General features: G+C 44.1%; 1 protein-coding gene across 8 annotated transcripts in view; it reads left to right on the forward strand.

Annotated features, from left to right (window-relative positions):
- Positions 1–23,422, forward strand: part of LOC140211181 (voltage-dependent calcium channel subunit alpha-2/delta-2-like) — a 1,200,890-nt gene that overhangs the window by 1,025,695 nt on the left and 151,773 nt on the right. For all 8 annotated transcript variants that reach the window (XM_072280736.1, XM_072280740.1, XM_072280737.1 and 5 more), the window contains one exon: positions 5,235–5,313. In XM_072280736.1, coding sequence (XP_072136837.1) covers positions 5,235–5,313 — 79 coding nt within the window. The remainder of the gene's footprint in view (positions 1–5,234; positions 5,314–23,422) is intronic.

Consider the following 23,422-nt stretch of genomic DNA (forward strand, 5'->3'; position numbering starts at 1 on the left):
AAAATGCATCGTCATGAACTTTGGTAGAAGAAATAAATATGCAGACTATTTTCTAAACAGGGAAAAAATCCAAAAATCTGAGGTACAAAAGAACTTGGGAGTCCTTGCACTGAACACCGTGAAGGTTAACTTGCAGGAGTAGTCAGTGGTGAGGAAGGTAAATGCAATGTTAGCATTCATTTCAAGAGGTCTAGAATACAAGAGCAGGGATGTGATGCTGAGGCTTTATGAGGCACTGGTGAGGCCTCACCTTGAGTATTGTGAACAGTTTTTGGCCCCTCATCTAAGAAAAGATGTGTTGGCATTGGAGAGGGTCCAGAGGACGTTTACAAGGATGATTACAGGAATGAAAGGGTTATCATACGAGGAACGTTTGATGGCTCTGGGTTTGTACTCGCTAGAATTCAGAGGGATGATGGGGGAGCTCATTGAAACGTTTTGAATGTTGAAAGGCCTAGACAGAGTAGGTGTGGAAAGGATGTTTCCCATAGTAGGGGAGTCTATGACAAGAAGGCACAGCTTCATGATAGAGGGACATCCATTTAAAACAGAAATGCCTAGAAATTTCTTTAGGCAGAGGGTAGGGAGTTTTCGGAATTTATTACCACAGGAAGTTGTGGGGGCCAGGTCATTGGGTGTATTTAAGGCAGAGCTTGATAGGTTCTTGATTGGACGTGGCATCAAAAGTTATGGAGAGAAGGCTGGGGAATGGGGTTGAGGAGGGGAAAAACAGATCAGCCATGATTGGATGGTGGAGCAGACTCGATGGGCCAAATGGCTTAAATCTGCTCCTATGTCTTATGGTCCTATGGTTTTAAGTAGTGGATATGGCCAAGTTCTTCACAGGTAAAGCCCTCTCCACCCTTGAGTACATCCACATGAAATGCTGTTGCAGGAAAACAGGGACTACCACCACCAAGGACATGCTCTCTTCTTGTACTGCCATCAGGACAAACGTACTCACACCACCAGGCTCAGGAACTGTTTTTACCTTCAACCCTTAGGCTCGGGAACCAAAGAGGATAACTCCATCGTTTGAAACATTCCCACCACCTACGGGCTCACTGTCAAGTACTCTTCATCATCTCATGTTCTTGATATTTATTGTTGTTATTCTTTCTTTCTTTTTGTATTTGCACCATTTGCTGTCTTTTGTACACTGGTTGAATGCCCAAGTTGGTGCGGTCTTTCATTGATTCTATTATGGTTATTATTCTATGGTTTATTATGCCCGCAATAAAATGAATCTCAAACTTGGTGTCACTATAAGTTTGGCTCAACAGGCTTCGGTGAGAACAGCCAGAGGCCAGGGTAGGTTCCGGTAAGTTTCTTGTTCAGATTGATTAGAGTAGAGAGAATGCCAGGCAGGATGTTGGAATGCTCCTCTTGCAGGATGTGGGAGGTCAGGGAGCCCTCCGGTGCTGCAGCTCCTAACAAACTGCGTTAGGGAACTGGAGCAGGAGCTGGATGACCTGCGGATCATTCGGGAGAATGAGGAGTTTATAGATCGTAGCTACAGGGAGGTAGTTACGCCAAAGGAGCAGAGGACAGGAAATTGGGTCACTGTCAGGCAAGGGAAGGGGAAAGGGCAGGCAGAGCAGGGTTCCCCTGTGGCCATTCCCCTCAACAACAAGTATACCGCATTGGATACTGTTGGGGGGGATGACTTACCTGGGACAAGCTGCAGTAGCCGGATCTCTGGCACTGAGTCTGGCTCTGCAGTGCAGAAGGGAGGGTGGAAAAAGAGGAGAGCGGTAGTGATAGGGGACTCGATAGTTAGAGGTGCAGATAGGAGGTTCTGTGGTCGTGACAAAGAATCCAGGATGGTTTGTTGCCTCCCGGGTGCCAGGGTCAAGGATGTCTCTGATGGCTTGCATGACATTCTGAAGTGGGAGAGTGATCAGCCAGATGTCGTGGTGCACATCGGTACCAATGACATAGCAAGGAAGAGTGAGGAGGTCCTGGAGAGTGAGTATAGAGAGCTTGGTAGGAAGTTGAAAAGCAGGACCTCAAGAGTGGTAATCTCAGGATTGCTACCTGTGCTACGTGCCAGTGAGGGTAAGAATAGGATGCTCTGGAGGATGAACAAGTGGCTGAGGAACTGGTGTAGGGGGCAGGGTTTCAGATTTCAGGATCATTGGGACCTCTCCTGGGGCAGGTGGGACCTGTACAAGAGAGACGGGTTACACTTGAACTACAGGGGGACCAATATCCTTTCAGAGAGGTTTGTTGGTGCTATTGGGGAGGCTTTAAACTAGATTTGCAGGGGGATGGGAACCAGAGTGCCAGTGCTGACAGTGTGGCTGGGGTGAAAATAAATGATGTTAAAAGTTCAAACAAATCCACTAATAGAAAGGTTGTGAGTGGTGGTAAAAATCTTCTGAGATGTATATATTTGAATGCTAGGAGTATTGCAGGGAAGGCGGATGAGTTGAGGGCGTGGATTGACACGTGGAATTATGATGTTGTTGCAATTAGTGAAACTTGGCTACAGGAGGGGCAGGACTGGCAGCTTAATATTCCAGGGTTCCGATGTTTCAGATGTAATCGAGGCAGAGGAATGAAAGGTGGGGGAGTAGCATTGCTTGTTAGGGAAAATATTACAGCAGTGCTCAGGCAGGACAGATTAGAGGACTTGTCTACTGAGTCCTTATGGGTGGAACTGAGAAACAGGAAAGGTATGGCCACGTTAGTGGGATTGTATTACAGACCACCCAATAGTCAATGAGAATTGGGAGAGCAAATCTGCAGAGAGATAGCAGGCAACTGCAGGAAACATAAAGTTGTGGTGGTAGGGGATTTTAATTTTCCATATATTGACTGGGACTCCCATACTGTTAGGGGTCTAGATGGTTTAGAGTTTGTAAAATGTGTTCAGGAAAGTTTTCTAAATCACTATATAGAGGGATCAACTAGAGGGGATGCAATATTGGATCTCCTGTTAGGAAACGAGTTAGGACAAGTGACGGAAGTCCGTGTAGGGGAGCACTTTGGTTCCAGTGATCATAACACCATTAGTTTCAACTTGATCATGGACAAGGATAGATTTCGTCCTAGGGTTGAGATTCTGAACTGGAAGAAGGCCAAATTTGAAGAAATGAGAAAGGATCTAAAAAGCATGGATTAGGACAAGTTGTTCTCTGGCAAAGATGTGATCGGTAGGTGGGAAGCCTCCAAAGGAGAAATTTTGAGAGTGCAGAGTTTGTATGTTCCTGTCAGGATTAAAGGCAAAGTGAATAGGAATAAGGAACCTTGGTTCTCAAGGGATATTGCAACTCTGATAAAGAAGAAGAGGGAGTTGTATGACATGTGTAGGAAACAGGGAGTAAATAAGGTGCTTGAGGAGTATAAGAAGTTCAAGAAAATACTTAAGAAAGAAATCAGGAGGGCTAAAAGAGGACATGAGGTTGCCTTGGCAGACAAAGTGCGGGATAATCCATAGAGCTTTTACAGGTATATTAAGAGCAAAAGGATTGTAAGGGATAAAATTGGTCCTCTTGAAGATCAGAGTGGTCGGTTATGTGCGGAACCAAAGGAAATGGGGGAGACCTTAAATAGGTTTTTGCGTCTGTATTTACTAAGGAAACTGGCATGAAGTCTATGGAATTAAGGGAAACAAGTAGTGAGATCATGGAAACTGTACGGATTGAAAAGGAGGAGGTGCTTGCTGTCTTGAGGAAAATTAAAGTGGATAAATCCCCGGGACCTGACAGGGTGTTCCCTTGGACCTTGAAGGAGACCGGTGTTGAAATTGCAGGGGCCCTGGCAGAAATATTTAAAATGTCGCTGTCTACAGGTGAGGTGCCGGAGGATTGGAGAGTGGCTCATGTTGTTCCATTGTTTAAAAAAGGATCGAAAAGTAATCCGGGAAATTATAGGCCAGTAAATTTAATGTCGGTAGTAGGTAAGTTATTGGAGGGAGTACTAAGAGACAGAATCTACAAACATTTGGATAGACAGGGACTTATTAGGGAGAGTCAACATGGCTTTGTGTGTGGTAGGTCATGTTTGACCAATCTGTTGGAGTTTTTCGAGGAGGTTACCAGGAAAGTTGATGAAGGGAAGGCAGTGGATATTGTCTACATGGACTTCAGTAAGGCCTTTGACAAGGTCCCGCATGGGAGGTTAGTTAAGAAAATTCAGTCGCTAGGGACACATGGAGAGGTGGTAAATTGGATTAGACATTGGCTCAATGGAAGAAGCCAAAGATTGCTTCTCCAAGTGGAGGCCTGTGACTAGTGGTGTGCCACAGGGATCAGTGCTGGGTCCATTGTTATTTGTCATCTATATCAATGATCTGGATGATAATGTGGTAAATTGGATCAGCAAATTTGCTGATGATACAAAGATTGGAGGTGTAGTAGACAGTGAGGAAGGTTTTCAGAGCCTGCAGAGGGACTTGGACCAGCTGAAAAAATGGGCTGAAAAATGGCAGATGGAGCTTAATACAGACAAGTGTGAGGTATTGCACGTTGGAAGGACAAACCAAGGTAGAACATACAGGGTTAATGGTAAGGCACTGAGGAGTGCAGTAGAACAGAGGGATCTGGGAATACAGATACAAAATTCCCTAATTGACTTGAGAAACTCAGTTACAGAGAAAGGTTGAATAGGTTAGGCCTTTATTCCCTGGAGCGTAGGAGAATGAGGGGAGATTTGATAGAGGTATATAAAATTATGATGGGTATAGATAGGGTGAATGCAAGCAGGCTTTTTCCACTGAGGCAAGGGGAGAAAAAAACCAGAGGACATGGGTTAAGGGTGAGGGGGGAAAAGTTTAAAGGGAACATTGGGGGGGCTTCACACAGAGAGTGGTGGGAGTATGGAATGAGCTGCCAGAGGAGGTGGTAAATGCGGGTTCTTTTTTAACATTTAAGAATAAATTGGATAGATACATGGATGGGAGGTGTATGGAGGGATATGGTCCGTGTGCAGGTCGGTGGGACTAGGCAGAAAATGGTTCGGCACAGCCAAGAAGGGCCAAAAAGCCTGTTTCTGTGCTGTAGTTTTTCTATGGTTTCTATATATGGTGACATGTATGTACTTTGATAAGAAATTCAGAGAGCAAATGTTGTGTTGGCCTTCACTGTGAGAGGAATTTGAATACAAGAATGAAGCCATTTCACCGTAAGTATGTAAGGCTGTACATCTAATGTTATATATCATTTTGCTCTCCTGTCTCATTCACTCCATAGCACACATTTTCAAGGTACACTTTCTTTCTTTGGTCACAGGTACGTGTCTTTACCTTCTCAGTTGGACAGCACAACTATGATGTCACGCCTCTGCAGTGGATGGCCTGCACAAATAAAGGTTTGTAATAGCATGGCTGCATGACTGCATGGTAGTGCAAATGCATGGCAGTATGAATGTATTGCTACATGGTAGCAAGACTGCGTGGTTGTCACAGAGTCCGTCCTTCACTCTAGGATACTGGAAATTATTAATAGTTCAATCCATCAGACGAGGTATGTTAGATCAGGGACACAACCAGAATCAGGTTTATTATCACTGACATATATCATGAAATTTGTTTTATGCAGCAGCAGTAAAATGCAATACATAAAAATTACTAAAATTACAGTAAGAAATATATGCAGGTGTCCCCCGCTTTTCGAACGTTCGCTTTACAAAACCTCACTGTTATGAAAGACCTACATTAGTACCCTGGTTTCGCTTTCAGAAGGTGTTTTCACTGTTACGAAAAAAAAGCAGCACGTGATAAAAGGCAGCGCGCGCCCCGAGCAGCCACTCTCCCCCGGATTCGGAATGGCATTGCTTAAACACGTGCCTGTGAGCAGCCGTTTGCAAGATGAGTTCTAAGGTATCGGAAGAGCCTGAAAGAGTTTGTAAGGGTGTTACACTTGGCGTAAAACTAGACATAATTAAGGATTTGATCATGGTGAACGAAGTAAGGACATCGTGAGTTTGGCTTGTGGAAGCTGACGAACATGATGTTGAAGAGGTTTTGGTATCCCATGACCAAGAACTGATAGATGAAGAGCTTATGCAATTGGAAGAAAAAAGGATAACAATCGAAACCGAATGAGTAATGATAAAGTACGACTTTAATCTTGAAAGGGTACGTCGGTTTAGGGGATATTTGCAAGATGGTTTGAGTCATTACAAAGAACTGTATGATAGAAAAATGCGCGAGGCTCAGCAGTCAAGCAAGCCTTCCACATCAGCCACAGCAGACGACGAACCTCGACCTTCGACATTGAGGCGAGTAGTCATAGGGGAAGATGAGCTGCCTGCTCTAATGGAAACAGATGATGAGATGACACCCCAGTGTCCCACCACCCCAACCCCCAGGCCACAGACAGATACCAATTCGCGGAGAATGCAACGGTAGCCGGGAGACACACAGCACATCTTTAAGAAAAAAGCCAAAATAAACATGCTAATTAATTAGGTGCTGCCCAACACGTAATTGTCGGCCCAGATCAGAGACGACGCAATCGGAAATTGGCACTGATCTGGGCCGACAATTATGTGTCGGGCGGCACCTAATTAATTAGCTTGTTTATTTATGCTTTTTTCTTAAATGTATGCTGTGTGCCTCCCGGCTACCGCTGCATTCCTACATGCTTCGCGGCAATGTATCACTCGGCGGCCTGGAGGGTGGGGGCCACTGCACCACCCAACCTGCTACGACTCAGTCTAACACACCATCATCAGTGTGCTCAGCGCTGTCTTCCCAATTCCCGTAAGTGATACTACACTGTACATACGTTATTTCTACTTTATATTGGCTGTGTATTTTTACGTGTTATTTGGTATGATTTGGCAGCTTCATAGCTTAAAGGTTACTGGAGAGAGTGTTTTTGCCAACGGCACTTGCGTGAGATTTTCACTACGGAGAACAGTTCAGTAATGATTGTGGAAAAGTATTTCTACTTTATATAGGCTGTGTATTTATCATATCATTCCTGCTTTTACTATATGTTACTGTTATTTTAGGTTTTATGTGTTATTTGGCATGACTTGGTAGGTAATTTTTGGGTCTGCGAACGCTCACAAAATTTTCCCATATAAATAAATGGTAATTGCTTCTTCGCTTTACGACATTTCGGCTTATGAACCGTTTCATAGGAACACTCTACCTTCGGATGGTGGTGGAAACCTGTATATCAAATAAATAGTGATGATGGGTTCATGGACTGTTCCGAAATCTGATGGTAGAGGGAAAGAAGCTGATCCTAAAACATTGAGTGTGTGCTTTCAGGTTCCTATCCATCCTCCCTGATGGCAGCAATGAGAAGAGGGCACGTCCTGGGTGATGGGGGTCCTAATTGATGGATGCTGTCTTTTTTGAGGCATCACCTTTTGAAGTTGTCCTCGATGATGGGAAGGCTCATGCCCATATGGAGCTGTGAAGGACGCAGTGTGTGACAGCAGGGACAAGAACATGTATTGTAAGAGATGGACATAGTGTATTAGTCCATAGAGAAACACTTTGTGTTCATCAGTAACGGACACAATGAGTGAGGCGAGGGATAAACATGAAGTGTTGGACAGTGACAGAGTGCGTTGGACCAGTAACAGACATGGTGTGTTAGACCAGAAACATACATGGTGTGTAAGACCAGGAACATAAATGATGTGTTAGACCAGGGACAGACACGGTGTGTTAGACCAGGGACTGATAAGGTGTGTTAGACCAAAGAGAGATAAGGTGTGATAGACCAGGAACACCATGTCGTGGAGAGACAATTGTCGGTAGATGACAGCTGGGGATGGACGGAATGAACAAGGGAAGAAGACAACTTAGTGGACAATTGAATGTGTGTATGTGAGATCACTGGGGACGTGAGTTACTTGAAATTGGAAAGTTCAATATTTATGTCATGGAGTTGTAAACTACCCAAGCAAATTAAGAGATTTGTTCTTCCATTTTGTATTTGGCATCTGTCACAATAGAGAGGACTGAGAAAAGAGACAGGTTGGTGTGGCAATGAAAAGGACAGTTAAAATGGCATGCAACCAGGAATATGAGATGCCCATTAACCTGCTGAATTCTTGCGTTCTGCTTTCAGTCTAAATTCCAGATTCCCTTTTGTCTGCAAGGTGATGGAATTTCTTTAAAGGTAGCAGATTTTGCTGAGAACTGTCCTTTGATTGGACTCCTTACAGGAAGTAGAGTGGGGTAAAGAGCAGTTGAGATACCTGTGGGTTCTAGATTTCTATGTATACATTAGCCTGTCTCCTGAGTTGGAGACAGATAGATCATTCAGGAGGGACAATGCACAGATGTCATCCAGCCTAGATGGGGTAACTGGCAGAGTACTAAAGACCAGTGATGATCAACCAGCTGGAATGTTCACTTGAACCTTTAACTTCTCATTCAGTAGTCTGAGGTACCCACCTGCTTCAAGCAGACCTCAGTTATACTGGTGCCTAAGAAGAACGTGGTAACCTGTCTTAATGACAAGGCATAGAGTCATAGAACACTACAGCACAGAAACAGACCCTTCGGCCTATCTAGTCCATGCCAAACCTTGATTCTGCCTAGTTCCATCAAGCTGCACCTGGACCATAGCCCTCCCATCCATGTACCTATCCTAATTTCTCTTGAGTGTTGAAATTGACTCTGCATTTTTTCTCTTGCACTGACAGCTAGTTCCACTCTTATCACCCTCTGAGTGGAGAAATTCTCCCTCATGTTCCCTTTAAACCTTTCACCTTTCACCCTTAACCCGTAACTTCTAGTTCTAGTCTCACCCAATCTCAGTGGAAAAAGCCTGCTTGCACTTACCCCTCAAAAATGTGTATACCTCTATCAAATTGCCCCTAAATCTTCTACATTCTAGGGAACGAAGTCAAAGCTAATGTACACTTATTATCAAAATATACTTGTAGTATGCAACTCTGAAATTCATCTTCCTGCAGATAGCCATGATACGAAGAAACACCATGGGACCCATTCAAAGAAACATCAAGCACCCCATATGCAAAAAAAGAACAAATCATACAACAGCAAAAAACAAGCGAATAACACACAGAATATTAAACATCAAACCGCAGAGTTCTTGAAACAGACTAGGAATGTTCAGTTTAGTTCCGTTCGATTCAGTTTACTGCTGTGTCATTCAGTGACTGCAGGCTGCTGAACCAGTCTGCCCCGATCTAAATCGTGCAAAATGGCAGTAAAAAGGAATAACCAGAAACATATATAACATGAACTGCTGAGTCCTCAACAAACCATGCCAATCAAACCTTGCCCAAGACCCAAGACCCCTACACCTTCCTCCGACAGCAGTGAGCGACAGGGAGGGGGAGACCAGTCAGTGCTGAACACCTGCTCACCTTCTGCTCTCGCCCACTCAACCTCTCACTCAATGTCAGGAAAAGCAAAGAGCTGGTTATTGACTGCGGGAGGAGAAAACCGGAGGTCCATCATGGGTAAAGCCCTCATCACCATTGAGAACATCTACAAGGATCATTGTCCCAGGACAGCAGCGTCTGTCATCAGGGATCCCCACCATCCAGGACATGCCCTCTTCTCAGTGCTGCCATCAGGAAGGAGGTACAGGAGCCTTAGGATCCACACCACCAGGATCAGGAACAGATATTACCCCTCAGCTATCAGGCTCTTGAAACAGTGGGGGTTGTTTCTTTTTTCTTCTTTTGTATTTGCACACTTTGTTGGCTTTTGCAGATTGGTTGTTCGTCCGTCTTGTTGGGTGCAGCCTTTCACTGATTCTATGTTTCTTGGACTTACTGTGTACACCTGCAAGAAAATGAATCTCAGGGTTGTATATGGTGACATATATGTACTTTGATAATAAATTTCCTTTGAATTTTGAACTTTGAACCTTGAACATAAAGGGAGAGTCAGGCATTGAACATGTGAAGGTAAGGGTAGTTCAGATCATTCATCTTTATTTTTTTTCCATTTTTTTCCTCTGGGAGTAGTGGACCTACCCAGCCTGAACAACAGAGCATATCTCCCTGCATTCTCTGTTCCATGTTCTTTTGCCAATATTCTTGCTCTCTAACTACTCCATTCTCTATTCCATCAGATAATATTCTTTATAATTTATCCCCATGGTAACCCCAGGCTTAATCTATCAGACATCTCCCTTCCAAGTTGCGATGCAGGGCCCTCCAGCTGAAACATTAACTCTGTTTCTCTTCCCGCAGATGCAACCTGACCTGATGATTTGACTGACCAGCGTTTTCTGTTTTGATTTCAGCAGCAAGTTGCCAGGGGTGCTATGTTGCAGCGTAAGGAGATAGTCTTTGGAATAGAGGAGGTTGAGGGGGTTCTTATAGAGGTGTACAAAATTATGAGAAGCCTAGTAGGGTAGATAGTAGGAAACTTTGCCCCCTATCAGAGCCATCTAAAATTAGTGTGATAAAAACAAACAACTGATGGAACTCAGCAGGTCGAGGAATATCTGTAGGGAGAAAGAAAGTGTTGCCGTTTCAAGGATTTGACAAGAAATATGGATAATTACTGCAGCAATTAGCACAATTGCTTTACATCAATGTTTCCCAACCTTTTGTAGCCCAGCCTAAAGCACCTTCATTATTGCCAACACCCCCCAAAGCACCAAAATACTTGCCAACACCCTCCTGAAGAACCTTCATACTTGCCAACACCCCTCTTAGGCACAATATACTTTCCAGCGTCCCCATAGTGTAAAAACATGTCTACCATATGCTAACATGAGAAAAATGATTCTGGTTTAAACCTACTTACACAGTACCTGTACAGCAGCTTCGATATCAATGTGACCCTTGAGCTTGATGATTTCTTGCAAGAGTTGAAATATCTGGTTCAAGTTGTGACAGCAAAAGCCTCAAGTCTCCACACATAACAATGTCCAAGCGGTTTTTGTTTTTTGTGAGTATGTGGTTTTTTGCAATGAGCTTCTCTCAGTAAGGTAAAAGGATGGAAAATACATGGAAAATCAGCTTGACTCTTGTCCAAAGACCAGGAAACTTCGTATGACAGTGTAGCCACATGCCACAAAAGCCAACAGTTTTAAAAAGCATTTTTGCTTGTTCATCGTTCTGAATTTCAATAACCTCCTTTTGCAAGCTCTCTTCCTGCTTTTTCCATCTTGCAAAGAAATGGCTTAATTACCCAGTCCAGAATTTCCAGATCGTTCAAATCCTTCAGTCAATTCTGAAAATCCTTCTTCAGTGACTGCAGGTGTAAGCAATACTCTTGCAAATCGTTGTCTGTGAAAGAGAGTGCCATACTTTCCATGCAGGGAAACTGTGAGAACATTCTTCTTCCAATGCTTTGCTTATATATTTCCAATTTTCTGATAAACAGGGACATTGCATTTTTGCCTGGATTAAATTGAAATTTTCACCCTGTAGTTTCATATTTACAATGTTCATTTTGTCATACGGATCAGCTAGGTATGCCACATCTCCATGTAGAAGTTCAATCATATTTCCTAAGCTGTTGTCAACTTTGAGCAAAAATTCACAGTGTCAAAAAGATCAAGGAAACATTTCAAGCAGTAGCCTTTTGACAGTGTGAGATTGTCCACACTTTTTCACTTCAGTGTGAAGCAAGCATTCAAACTCTTATCATAATTTTGGCATAACCTGCAAAATATTCTGCTATTTAATGGATGAGCTTTAATTTTGTTGATAGCAGATATTACAGGAGTCACGCTTGAAAAAAAAAGTTGCTGGCTGAGGTTTTTGGCTGCAAGATGTTGATGATGAATTACACAATAGATTGCAACAGACTTGGAATTTCTTTTTCCTTAAATGCCACTAAACCAACATGGTGACCTGTCAGATATGGTTTTCCATCTGTTACCCAAGAAATCATGTTCTTATTCAGAATACTTTTATTCTCAATGTACATTTTGAGTTTGTCATAGGTTGATTCTCCACTGATATTTGTTTTTAACTTTTCCATTTTTGCTAAACTGAACACATGCCATTAGCAATGCCTTGTCTCGCACAGTTCACTCATCCAGTTGTATCCCAAATTCTGCTTTTTGTAGCTCTGTTGATATTCAATACAATACTCATTTCGTCAATACTACGAGCTACAGTGTTATTACTCAAAGGAATTGATTTTAAAATACTGGTATCCATTTTGAGAACTGTGGTGAGCACTTAGGATGCAACAGGAATTATTAATCTTTCACCAACTGTATGAGATTTTCCACACTTTGTTGTCATTTTGAAAATGTTATAAGAAGCATTGAGACCACTATCAAGGTCATTTTTTGCTTTCTTGACAAATGACTGGAGTGTGCAATACTTTTCAAATGCTTCTTTCATCTTCTGGAACAGAGTAACACCCTAAGTAGCCTTTACAGGGTGTCTTTTATGGAAGTGTTCTTCCAATCTTGATAGTTTCATGCCTTCATTAAACAGTACATTATTAGAAATAAGAGACATGGGGCAGCACTGATCTGATGGGAATGGAATAAAACCGAACTCCAGGTATGTAACATTGTATTGGCACACCTCCCGTAGTTTCTGTTTCTTAGCAGGATTAGAATTCAAGGACTCACTACCTTCAGACTCAGAGATCGTGTCATATGTATTTACCCATCATTAACGGGGCTAAATTAAAATAAAAATATTAACACAACTATGAATGCCTATCGGATGTTGACGACGGCAGCGAGTTGACACGGTTGGCCAAGTCAAGGTGCCATTTAACGTCCTCCCCACCCACCCCCCAAGAATCTTGAACTCCCTCCAACAACTTCTATTTCCCTACCACCCCCCTTGGGAATCACTAATTCAAAGCAATCACTGATCAGGGATCAACTCCTCCTTCTGTCTGTAAGGAGTTTGTACATTCCCCGGAGATTCCTTCAGGTATTCTAGTTCCCTCCCACGTTCCAATGAGCTATGTCGCCCAGCACCCACCTATTTAACACTAGCCTAATCACAGGACAATTTACAGTGACCAATTACCCTCCTAACCATGGGGGAAACTGTCACAACCACGGATTCGGCAGTGCAGTAGATACAGCAATTACGCTTGTGATTTTGCATGTGTTAGCTAATTATTATTTAATCATGATAGTATTTAACTCTATACTTGTCGTCATAGTGCTCGTTGAGACTTGGACAGAGCATAGCAACGCTCCGCTGTGGTTTTGCATTTGGCCTTCCCTGAGATATTGGGCTTTCAAGTCAACTGACTCTGAAGACTAGCGGTGTTCGTTTAATGTTTAGGAAGAGGTGCAGAAACGTCGACTGCACCTCTTCCTAGAGATGCTGCCTGGCCTGCTGCGTTCACCAGCAACTTTGATGTGTGTTGCTTGAATTTCCAGCATCTGCAGAATTCCTGTTGTTTTCGTTTAATGTTTAGATGTTCTTTTCAGTCGCGGTGTAGGCTTCGTTTTCCTTTTGAGAGTTTTAGTTAACAGCTCTGTTTGGCCTAACATTTATTGTTTTGTTTTCCTTTTAACACTGTTCTTATTAAAGTCCGTGAGCTATCGACCTACTTCAGTGTGTCTCACTCCACACTTGGGCCATATCTGAACCCGGCAATAGCAAGTCTCGACCAATAAAGATGGACCCAGCAGAGACAGAGAGGGAGAGAGCGAGCGAGCAGCTGACCTTGGACGATGCCGACCAAGCATAGTCCGGCTAAAGCGGCGTTTCACCACTGCCCTGCTGCTGCAACAGCCAGACCCATCTCAGCCATTCATTGTCAGGCTGGATGCATCCAATGCAGGCATTGGAGCTGTCCTCTCTCAGCGCTCGTCTGCGGATAGCCAGCTGCACCCCTGTGCCTTTCTTTCCCGTCACTTGACTCCGGCAGAGACAATTATGATGTTGGGAACCGGAAGCTTCTGGCTGTCAAGGAGGCCCTCGAGGAATGGTGACACTGGCTGGAGGGGGCAGAGCATCCATTCTTGGTCTGGACAGATCACAAAAACTTCTACTATATTCAGGTTGCTAGACTCAACTCTCGTCAAGCCCCGTGGGCTCTCTTCACACGGTTCAATTTCATCCTCACTTGTTGTTCCAGCAGCAAGAATACAAAGGCCGATGCTCTCTCCCGGAAGTTCAATGGATCTGGGAACAATGCCGATCCAGAGCCCATTCTTCCTCTCTCGTGTATCGCTGCTCCGGTGATCTGGGGGATAGAGGCAGACGTGAGGGCCGCCCAGCAATCAGATCCAGCCCGAATGGGGTTCCTCCCAACCAGCTGTTTGTTCCTGCTGCATTACTCCTCCCTTCTGGCTGGACATCTGGGAATACAACAGACTCAGGAGTTTATAAAGAGACAATTTTGGTGGCCATCTATGTCCCAGGATGTCCACGACTTTGTATCTGCCTGTCCCACCTGCGCTGGGAACAAGTTATCACGCCAGCGTCCTGCGGGTCTGTTATGTCCACTGCCTGTGCCCCACCGCCCCTGGTCCCACCTCTCAGTAGATTTCATCACTGGTCTGCCCCCCCCCCCATCTAATGGAAACACAGCCATTTTGGTCGTTGTGGATTGATTTTCCAAAGCTGCCCACTTCATTACCCTCCCCAAGCTCCCATCAGCTCATGAGACTTACATAGATAGATAGATATACTTTATTAATCCGGAGGGAAATTTGGTTTCATTACAGCCGCACCAACCAAGAATAGAGCGTAAATGTAGCAATACAAAAACCCCAACAATCAAACACCAAAATGCAAACTATGCCAGATGGAAATAAGTCCAGGACCAGTCTATCGGCTCAGGGTGTCTGACCCTCCACGGGAGGAGCTGCATGTTCGATGGCCACAGGCAGGCACAACCTCCTGTTACGCCCAGTGTTGTATCTCAGTGGAATATCGCCGGAGTCCAACAGCAAAAAGTTCAATATCTGGTCTACAAAGATGTTCCTTGATCGTAATATGACCAGGATTGCACCATCCGTTGTTAACCAGAACAATAAGCGCCCAACTCCTTTACGCTTACCGCTCTCAGTGCTCATGGTTCAACATGTGTTCAGACTCCATGACTTTCCTCAAGACAGATTGTCTGATCATGGACCACAGCTCAATTCCCGCTTTTGAGCCAAGGCCAGCATCTTGTCTGGCTTCCACCCCTAATCTAATGGCCAGACTGAGAGAGTGAACCAGGAGTTGGAGACAACCCTGCGCTGTCTTGCCTCTTCCAACCCCACGTCCTGGAGCTCCCAATAGGTTTGGGCAGAGATTGCCCACAATAACCTCCAGTCATCCTCCTCAGGTACGTTTGCCTTTGAATGCCAGAAGGGATTCCAGCTCCCGCTCTTCCCTGATCTGGAGATCGACGTAGGAGTTCCTGCTGCTGAACAGCTGATCCAGCGCTACAAGCGCACCTGGAGACGAGCCAGGGCTTCTCTGCTGCGCGCCGAGAAACAACATTCCCGGCAGGCTGATCGGCTCCGTCGACAGGTAAGGCCATTCAAGCCAGGAGAGGAGATCTGGTTGGCATGAAGGGATCTTCCCCTGAAAGTCGAGATCCGGAAATTGACACCGCACTACGTGGGACCATTTGTAGTGGAAAAGGCTGTCAACAAGATGTTCTATTGATTGCATCTACCAGCATCACTGAAGATCCACCCAGTATTCCATGTGTCCAGCTCAAACCAGTTACCACATCTCCCCTGGCTCCAGTCACCCCACCTTCCCCTCCTTCCCGCCTGGTAGATGGTTCCCTTGTCTATACTGTGCGGCGCCTCCTGGCGTCTCGCCGGGTATGTGGTAAGGTCCAGTACCTTGTGGACTGGGATGGATATGGCCCAGAAGAACGTACTTGGATCTCGGCGAAGGACATCTTGGACACATCGTTGATCCACGACTTCCAGTGGACACAGGTCTGTGTTGCCTCAGGGGCTGTGCCTGGGGTTGGAGGGGGCCTTGTAACAACCACGGCTTTGGCAGCGCAGTAGATACGGCAATTGCGCTTGTGAATATGCACGTGTCAGCTAATTATTATTTAATTGTGATAGTTTTTAACTCCATGCTTGTCGTTGTAATGCTTGTCGAGACTCAGACAGAGCACAGCAACACTTTGCTGCTGTTTTGCATTTGGCCTTCCCTGAGACATTGGACTTTCAATTCAACTGACCCTGAAGACTGGCGGTATTCGTTTAATGTTCAGCTGTTCTTTTCAGCCGCAGTGTAGGCTTCATTTTCCTTTTGAGAGTTTTAGTTAACGACTCTGTTTGGCCTAGTGTTTATTGTTTTATTTTCCCTTTAACACTTCGTATTAAAGTCTGAACTATCAACCTGCTTCAGTGTACTCACTCCACACTTGGGCCATGTCCGAACCCGGTAACAAAAACGTGCAGATGCTGCACATGTGGCACAGGAATTGAACTCTGAACTCCAATGGCCTGAGCTGTAATTGCATTGTGCTAACAGCTATGCGACATGGTGCTATTTTGTGTGCTGGAAGCCTGGCAATCTGTGCCCAGCACTATCCTCACTTGATGCAAACGACATCTTTCACTGTATGTTTCAATGTACATATGACAAATAAAGCAAATCATTAGATCTTTACCACTGAGATCCAGGCACAGCTGTGGAAGCTGCAGGTGTTTCTTATCCTCTCCATTCACCGCATGCTCCATTCACCACAGGCTTTGAAGCTATTTAGAGTGGTGACCCTATGGGAGAATTCACTCCTGTGCCTGCTCCAACACAGGGACTCCACACGTTATTTGAGGGTGGAACCACACTTGGTGACATGCTGAGCATAGAGCGGGCATGTGGTAGGACAACCAACAATCTGCTTGGACTAAGCTCTATATCAGTAATTATCAGCCCACCAGGTGCAGACAAGCACAGCAAGATGCTCTGGGCAGGTGATCCCAGTTCTAAGCACATATCAACATCAGAGGCAGTACTTCCCATGTGGAAGTGATGCTCCTGTCTGGTCCAAAGCACGCAGATCCAGCTAGGGAAAGGAACTGGACAAGTATTCAAAGAAAAATATAGACAGCAGACTAGAGCTGTGATTGGGACAACTGCACTGTTCTTGCAAAGGGCAGCAGGGGTTCACTGAAAGGGCATGGCCACTTCCTGTATCGTAACCATGAGGCAACATCCAAGGGTCAAGGTCCCTGCTGCTACTACCTCCACCCAGGATGTAACCTGATGTTTTTACAATCTAAAGGTTGTTTAGAAGTCAAAAATGAGACATAAAGCTTGTTGTTTACGATCATTTTATTAAGTGGAAGAAGGGAAGAAGAAGCATAGTGTGACCCACCCATCTAGTCCCAATTTCCTGTGTTTGAACTGGATCCCTCTAAGCCAAACTCCTACCTGTATCTCTCCAAACAGTTCTTCAATAATACTATTGTACCAGTCTCAACCTCTTTCTCTGACAGCTTGTTTTATACACTCGTCATCCTCTGCATGAAAAATTGCTCCTAGTCCCTTTTAAATCTTTCCCCACTAACCCTAAATTTATGCCTCATAGTTCTGGACTCCCCTACACTGGGGAAAAGACCACTACTATCCACTTGATCTTTGACGCTCATGATTTTATAAACCTCTAAGGTCATGCATCAGTTTTCTTATCGGTAACTATCCGTGAGTTTTAAATCTCAAAAAGGTCATCCCTTAGTCTTTGACATTCCAAGCAATAAGGAATTAGGCTGGCCAAGCTCTCTTTATAACTCAGGATATCTAGTCCTACCAATATCCTTGCAAGTCTTTTCCTGTTTAATACTTATTACTGATTACACCACTGGCATTTACGGCAGCAATGAAGGTCCTCTGTATCTGGGGTGTTCAGCATTTCCTTCATGTCAGTAGTTTCCTCTTGGTTTTTGCTATTGTCAGTCATACAAGTCCTGTGGAGACTCAGGAATAACATCGCACTCAGATGTAGAAGGATTCTTCATTGATGCTTCTGTAATAATTCTGTTTTACCAGTCAGGGTTGTTAGCCCTGAGCTGAACCCCCAAAATGGGAGGACCTTGGACCACTCTTAGTTTGGCCTCCACCCTCTGAAAGTCCAAATATACAAAGTCCACTTCATCCCCTTTCTCTATCCTACTTGTAATCTGCTCAAAGAATTCCACAGGCAAGATTTTCCCTTAAGGACGCTATGCGACTCTTGTCCTGTGTCACTAAGTATAGGTACTCCATAACTTCATCCTTAACAATTGCCTCCAACATCTTCGCACCCACAGGTCAGGATAACTGGTCTATAATTTCCTTTCTGCTGTCTTCCTCCATTCTTAAAGAGTGCAGAGACATTTGCAATTTTCCAGTCCTCTGGCAGCATGTCAGAGTCTATTGATTCTTAAAAGATCATTTCTAATGCCTCCACAATCTCTATCACCTCCTCTTTTCAGAACCCTAGGATGAAGTTCATCTGGTCCGGGTGACTTATGTACCTTTACATCTTCCAGCTTTTTGAGCACCTTCTCCCTTGTAATGGAAACTGCACTCACTTCTTTTCCCTCACACCCTTCAACATCTGGCACACTGCTAGTTCTTCCTCAGTGAAGACTGCTAGATACTCATCTTGTTCATCTGCCATCTCCTTGTCACCCATTATTATTTCTCCTGCCTCATTTTCTAGCAGTCCTATATCCACTCTTCTCTATTTTATTTTGTACATACTTGAAAAAGCTTTTACTATCACTTCGATATTGTTTGCTAGTTTGCTTTCTTATTTCATCTTTTGCCTTCTATTGGTTTTTCAGTTGCTCTCTATAGGGTTTAAAGGCTTCCCAATCCTGTCTTCCTGTTATTTTTTGCTTTGTTGTATGCCTTCTCTTTTGCTTTTACGTTAGCTTTGACTTCCCTTGTCAGCCATGTTGTACTATTTTCCCATTTGAGTACTTCTTTGTTTTCAAAATGCATCTATTCTGCACCTTCCTCATTTTTCCCCAGACATTCATGCCATTGCAAATGTTGCTCCACTCTTTAAGGGGGGAGGGGGGGGACAAAAAAGAGGACATTATAGGCCAATTAGCCTAACCTCAGTGGTTGGGAAAGTGTTGGAGTCCATTATTAAGGAGGAAGTTTCAGGTACTTGGAGACTAATAATAAAATAAGTCAAAGTCAGCATGGTTTCATAGAATAGTACAGCACAGTACAGGTCCTTTGGCCCACAATGTTGTGCTGACTCTTAAACCCTGCCTCCCATATAACCCCCACCTGAAATTCCTCCATATACCTGACTAGTAGTCTCTTAAATTTCACTAGTGTATCTGTAAAGGGAAATCTTACCTGACAAATTTGTTGGAATTATTCGAGGAAATAACGAGCGGGGTGAACAAAGGAGAGACAGTGGATGTCATTTACTTAGATTTTCAGAAGGCATTTGATAAGGTGCCTCACATAAGGCTGCTTAACAAGATAAAATCCTATGCTTTTACAGAAAATATACTGGCATGGATAGAGAAATGGCTGACAGGCAGGAGGCAGCGAGTGGGAATAAAGAGAGCCTTTTCTGGTTGGCTGCCAATGACTAGTGGTGTTCCTCAGGGGTCAGTATTGGGACCACTATATTTCACATTGTTTGTCAATGATTTGGGTAATGGAATTGATGGCTTTGTGGAATGCTCTGCAACAGACTGTGGTTGAGGATAAGTCCATGAGGTATATTTAAAGCAGAAGTTGATAGATTCCTGTAGTCGGGGCATCAAGGGATATGGTGACAGGTGTATGGGTTGAATGGGATCCAGGATCAGCCATGATGAAATGGCAGAGCGGACTCAATGGGCTGAATGGCCTAATTTTGCTCCTATGTCTTATGGTCTTATTGTTGCTCTGCCGTCATCCCTACCAGTATCTCCTTCCAAATTACCTAGGCCAACTCCTCTCTCATACCACTGTAATTTCCTTTACTCCACTGAAATACTGCTACATTAGACCTTACTTTCTCCTTGTCAAATTTCAAGTTGAACTCAATCATATTATGATCACTGACTGCTAAGGGTTCTTTTACATTAAGCTCCCTAATCGCCTCTGGTTCATTAAATAACCCCAATCCAGTATAGCTGATTCCCTAGTAGGCTCAATGACAAACTGCTCTAAAAAGCCATCTCAAAGGCATTCAACAAACTCACTCTTGAGATCCATCTCCAACCTAATTTTCCCAATCAACCTGCATGTTGAAATCTCTCATGACTATCATAACGTTGTCCTTTTGACACGCCTTTTCTATTTCCCATTCAATCTGTGGTCCACATCCCAGCCACTGTTGGGAGGCCTGTATATAACTGCCATCAAGGTCCTTTTACCCTTGCAGTTTCTTAACACAGCTAACAAGAATTCAACACCTTCTGATCCTGTGTCACATCTTTCTACTGATTTGATGCCATTCTTTACCAGCCGAGCCACACCACACCCCTTCCTACTTTCCTATCCCTCCGATACAGCATGTAACCGTGGACATTCAGCTCCCAACTACTACCATCCTTCAGCCATGATTCAGTGATGGTCACAACATTAAATTTGACTATCTGTAATTGTGCAACAAGACTATTCACCTTATTTCTTATACTCTATGCATTGAGATATGAAGTTTGAGTATTGTATTTTCTACCCTTTTAGATTTTGTGTCCCTAATGCACTGATACTCACCCTGCTGGCTGCAGTTTTGTCCAATCACCTGCCTGCCCTTCCATACTGTCTGACTGCACGCTATCTTTGCTTTTTCACTATCTGTCTATCCTGAGTCTCTTCACTCTGATTCCCGTCCCCCTGCCAAATTAGTTTAAACCCTCCCCAATAGCTCTAATAAACTTGCCTACGAGAATATTGGTCCCCCTCGGGTTCAGATGCAACATGTCTCTTATCTAAGTATGTATATGTCACCATGTCCTATCTTGAAATTCATTTTCTTGCCAGCTTTATAAAGACATTCAGTAGAATTTGTGAAACCTATACTCAAAGTTCAAAGTAAATTTATTATCAAAGTACATACGAGGGGTGATTGATAAGTTCGTAGCCTAGGGTAGAAGGAGTCAATCTTAGAAAACCTAGCACATTTATTTTTCAACTTAGTCCCCTCCTACATGTACACACTTAGTCCAGCGGTCGCCGAGCATACGGATCCCTTCTTTGTAGAAGTGGTCCACAGCAGGAGTGATTGATAAGTTCATGGCCTAAGGTAGAAAGAGATGAGTTATTAATTTCAAACTTTCTGCATTATCACTCAAAGAGTTGAACTGCACATGCATGTAACAAGAGCGTCGTGGACCTCCAGGTGGTCCACAGCAGGGGTGATTGATAAGTTTGTGGCCTAAGGTAGAAGGCGATGAGTTATACAGCTCTCGTTACATGCACGTGCAGTTCAACTCTACAACTCTGCAGTTCTACAAAGAAGGGATCCATATGCTCCATGACCACTGGACTAAGTGTGTAAGTGTAAGAGAAATAAATGTGCTAGGTTTTCTAAAATTGACTCTTTCTACCTTATGATTATGAGGACACACAGTCCCCTTTTATTGTCATTCAGTAATGCATGCATTAAGAAATGATAAAAATTTTTTCCAGAATGCTATTACAAAAACACATGACAAACTGACTTAAAAACTAACAAAAACCACATAATTATATAGTTACAACAGTGCAAAACAATACCGTAACTTGATAAGAACAGACCATGGCACAGAAAAAGTCTCAGAGTCCCATCATCTCACGCAGATGGTAAACCCCCAGCGCCGCCAACTTGCCGATGCAGCATCCCGGAAGCATCCAACCACAGTCCAACTCCGAACCTGTCCGAAAAACTCCGAGCTTCCGACCACCTCCCGACACCGATGCACTAAGCACCATCTCTGCCGGGCGTTTCGACCCCAGCCCTGGTAACAGGCAATATGCAAAGCTGAGGATTTGGGGCCAACATTTCCGGAGATTCTCGCTTGTACAGTAGCAGCGGCAGCGAAGCAGGCATTTCAGAAGTTGCTCCAGATGTTCCTCTGCGCTTTCACGGCTGTCCCCATCAAATCCGGATTGATGCACGACCTCTAATTACAGATATCAACATTCAATCCAAACGGCCACGCGCGCTGCGTCACGCCGCCATCTTCTCCTCCCTTAGGCTACGAACTTATCAATCACCTCTCATATATGTCACCATATGCAACCCTGAGATTCACCTTTTTGTGGGCATTCACAGTAAATACAAAGAAACACAATAGAATCAATGAAAAACCACACACAAGGTGGATAAACAACCATTGTGCAAAAGGAAAGTGTGAAAATACAAAAGAAAAATAATAAATAAGCAATAAATATTGAGTATATCAAATAAAGTTTTCTTGAATTGTATTGAATTTATTTATATCTTACATCCATGCCACAACGTGAGGGACATAGAACATAGAATAGTACAGCACAGTACAGGCCCTTCGGCCCACAATGTTGTGCCGACCCTCAAACCCTGCCTCCCATATAAGCCCCCACCTTAGATTCCTCCATATACCTGTCTAGTAGTCTCTTAAATTTCACTAGTGTATCTGCCTCCACCACTGACTCAGGCAGTGCATTCCACACACCAACCACTCTCTGAGTAAAAAAACCTTCCTCTAATATCCCCCTTGAACTTCCCACCCCTTACCTTAAAGCCATGTCCTCTTGTATTGAGCAGTGGTGCCCTGGGGAAGAGGTGCTGGGTATCCACTCTATCTATTCCTCTTATTATCTTGTACACCTCTATCATGTCTTCTCTCATCCTCCTTCTCTCCAAAGAGTAAAGCCCTAGCTCTCTTAATCTCTGATCATAATGCATACTCTCCAAACCAGGCAGCATTCTGGTAAATCTCCTCTGTACCCTTTCCAATGCTTCCACATCCTTCCCATAGTGAGGTGACCAGAACTGGACACAGTACTCCAAGTGTGGCCTAACCAGAGTTTTATAGAGCTGCATCATTACCTTGCCACTCTTAAACTCTATCCCTCGACTTATGAAAGCTAACACCCCATAAGCTTTCTTAACTACCCTATCTACCTGTGAGGCAGCTTTCAGGGATCTGTGGACATGCACCCCCAGACCCCTCTGCTCCTCCACACTACCAAGTATCCTGCCATTTACTTTGTACTCTGCCTTGGAGTTTGTCCTTCCAAAGTGTACCACCTCACACTTCTCCGGGTTGAACTCCATCTGCCACTTCTCAGCCCACTTCTGCATCCTATCAATGTCTCTCTGCAATCTTTGACAATCCTCTACACTATCCACAACACCACCAACCTTTGTGTCGTCTGCAAACTTGCCAACCCACCCTTCTACCCCACATCCAGGTCGTTAATGAAAATCAGGGAGTATAAATCTTTGTGTTATGACTCCATTGCAATGTACAGACATGTGAATTTATAAGTCTGATGGCTTGTAGAAAGAAGCTGTCCTGCAGCCTGCTGGTCCTGGCTTTAATGCTGCAGTAGTACTTGCCAGACGGAAGCAGCTGAAAGAGTTCATGGTTGTGGTGACTGGTGTCCCCGATGATTTTCCAGGTCTTCTTTCTGCCCTGCTACTGTAAGT

The sequence above is a fragment of the Mobula birostris genome, chromosome 16 (assembly GCF_030028105.1).
Source record: "Mobula birostris isolate sMobBir1 chromosome 16, sMobBir1.hap1, whole genome shotgun sequence".
NCBI lineage: Eukaryota > Metazoa > Chordata > Chondrichthyes > Myliobatiformes > Myliobatidae > Mobula > Mobula birostris.